Source organism: Rhizopus delemar, genomic scaffold, assembly GCF_000149305.1.
Source record: "Rhizopus delemar RA 99-880 supercont3.21 genomic scaffold, whole genome shotgun sequence".
Classification (NCBI taxonomy): domain Eukaryota; kingdom Fungi; phylum Mucoromycota; class Mucoromycetes; order Mucorales; family Rhizopodaceae; genus Rhizopus; species Rhizopus delemar.
The window spans coordinates 421,751-423,906 of record NW_027137847.1 but is presented as its reverse complement, the minus strand read 5'-3'; the positions used below and the strand labels follow the sequence as shown (position 1 = coordinate 423,906).

Here is a 2,156-nt window from a genome sequence, read left to right as displayed (position 1 = left end):
GGATTCTACGGTTGTTTTAGTTAAGAGAGGAGGGTTCGAAACTCATAGTGGTACTCAACCTTAGTTCTACCGTGCAATGCGGTTTTACATCCTTTAGCTATGAATGGGGTGCGGTTAGTGTTTCTACCCAAATTATGAAATTAAGCAGACAACCCAAGGATTTTAGGGTATAACCACGAAATGTTCAATCTAGCGACATGCTTTAACAAACCAATTCGAGCAATTATTTGCAGTGACCAAAAGAATTCGAACAATTATTTGTTTTGGCCAAAACAACCTTATACGTTGTACTGAATACTCTAAAGTTCAATATTAAGTTAGACTTTTGTTTGACTTAGTGGCAAGGTTACGGTTGTTTTAGTTAAGAGAGGAGGGTTCGAAACTCATAGTGGTACTCAACCTTAGTTCTACCGTGCAATGCGGTTTTACATCCTTTAGCTATGAATGGGGTGCGGTTAGTGTTTCTACCCAAATTATGAAATTAAGCAGACAACCCAAGGATTTTAGGGTATAACCACAACCATGATCATTACCGCTGAATCAGTCACTGTAACACATATCGCTACCACAATCATGGTCTCGATCCTTGTGTAAGTGCAACCATCCCCGAGTTACTGTTATACAAATTTCTTTTTTGTAACATCATTATCTCGGGTTACATCGCCGAGTCAGGTCCTACATCTCAGCCCCATTTCGGCTAAGTTACATGTCCTGTTACACTGCATAAATTAAAAAGAAGTTTCTCTCTTTTCTTTTTTAATTTAGCACTTCTTGGCAAACTTTAAATTTTTCTCTTAAGATTTTTTAGATTACCGTTTCACATTAATCTAGAATTTTAAGTAAGTGGAAAAAGATATATAAGAGCAAGTATAAGTCACCTGAAGAAGCTTCATTTCGAAGCGAAAGCGCCGCTCGTGCTTTTTGTTCTTTCTTTGTTGTTTTCTTTCTTGGCTTTTGGGTTTAATTTATTTTTAATTTTACCAAATAAAGCTATTGTTATCCTTTATAATTGATGTTGTTACTTGCCTGTAGATCCGTTGAACATAAGGAACTTTTAATACGCCATATAAACTACAACGTATTTTCATAAATTGGAAAAGACCAACATTAGTTATTATAAAGCAACCAGTTGTTTACTTTCTGGTATTAAAAATACTTAATTACAGAAGAGCTCCAATAGCCTGTAGCAGAAAAGCTGCTGTCAAAATGTTAAACTTGTTATTCGTCAGTTACGCTTGGTTTAATACATTTACATAAAAGTATATAAGGTTCCCTTTAAATTAAAGTAACATGAAAGGTAGTTTGTTAATTAAAATAAATCTAAATTGGTATCTAAACAAAATAAGGCAGTAAATACCCTTTTTTTTGCTCCCCTGTTTTGTTTCATGGAATACACTAGATGCTGAAGTTAAAGAAGATAAAAAGAAAAGACCAAGCACCGGTCATTTGTAAGTTTATAAGAAAAAAATAGTAATGACTAAACCTAATATCTTTTTCTTTACATTACGAATTCGTAATGAGACACATTCGGGCGACGAACATGAGCCTCGTGGGCAACATTGTTCTTTCCAACATGATAAAACGATAATAAAATGTTGGCAGAGCTTCTTTGCTTTTTTATTCTTTTAGAATGTACATGTATTCTTTTGTTACAATATAAAGGCATTTGCATTTCTATAAAGTATATTTGTTGTTATATTACTGCTTACATTTGGATAATGAACTTTCTATTGCTAAACTCCTTTTTTCATATTGTCTTTTTTTTTTTACTTAAACTTTTTTTTTACCAAGTCTTTTTTTTTCCCCAAACACGACTATTTTTTTCCTTTTTGTTGTACATTTCTAATGATCTAAGCTAAAAGCCACAGACTGCCTTCCTAATACGTATTCTTTCAACAAAATATTCGCAAATTGCTTTTGATTTTCGCATTTGGCCTCAAAGATAAAAAAAAGAAGATACCGGTCTTTCAACGATAGAATGGAACAGGCTTTCCATAAAAAAGATCATCTGTAAAAAAAAAAGACTCTTTTTTCAAACGTGAATGGCTTCATAGAATATTTACTCTACAAAAAAAATATTAGATTTTCTTTTTCTTTTGGGTTATAATCTTTTTACGAATTTCTTTCTGTAAAATTTTATCTAGATATTATGGTTT

At 32.5% G+C, this 2,156-nt stretch overlaps 1 protein-coding gene across 1 annotated transcript; it reads left to right on the top strand.

The window, feature by feature from the left end:
* Positions 1–522: 522 nt before the first annotated feature.
* On the top strand, positions 523–808 carry RO3G_16710 (uncharacterized protein; the record flags this gene model as incomplete). The annotated part of the gene is made up of 2 exons (XM_067671294.1): positions 523–590; positions 766–808. The coding sequence occupies 2 exons, from the start codon at positions 523–525 to the stop codon at positions 806–808; spliced, it is 111 nt and encodes a 36-aa protein (XP_067527395.1).
* Positions 809–2,156: the final 1,348 nt, after the last annotated feature.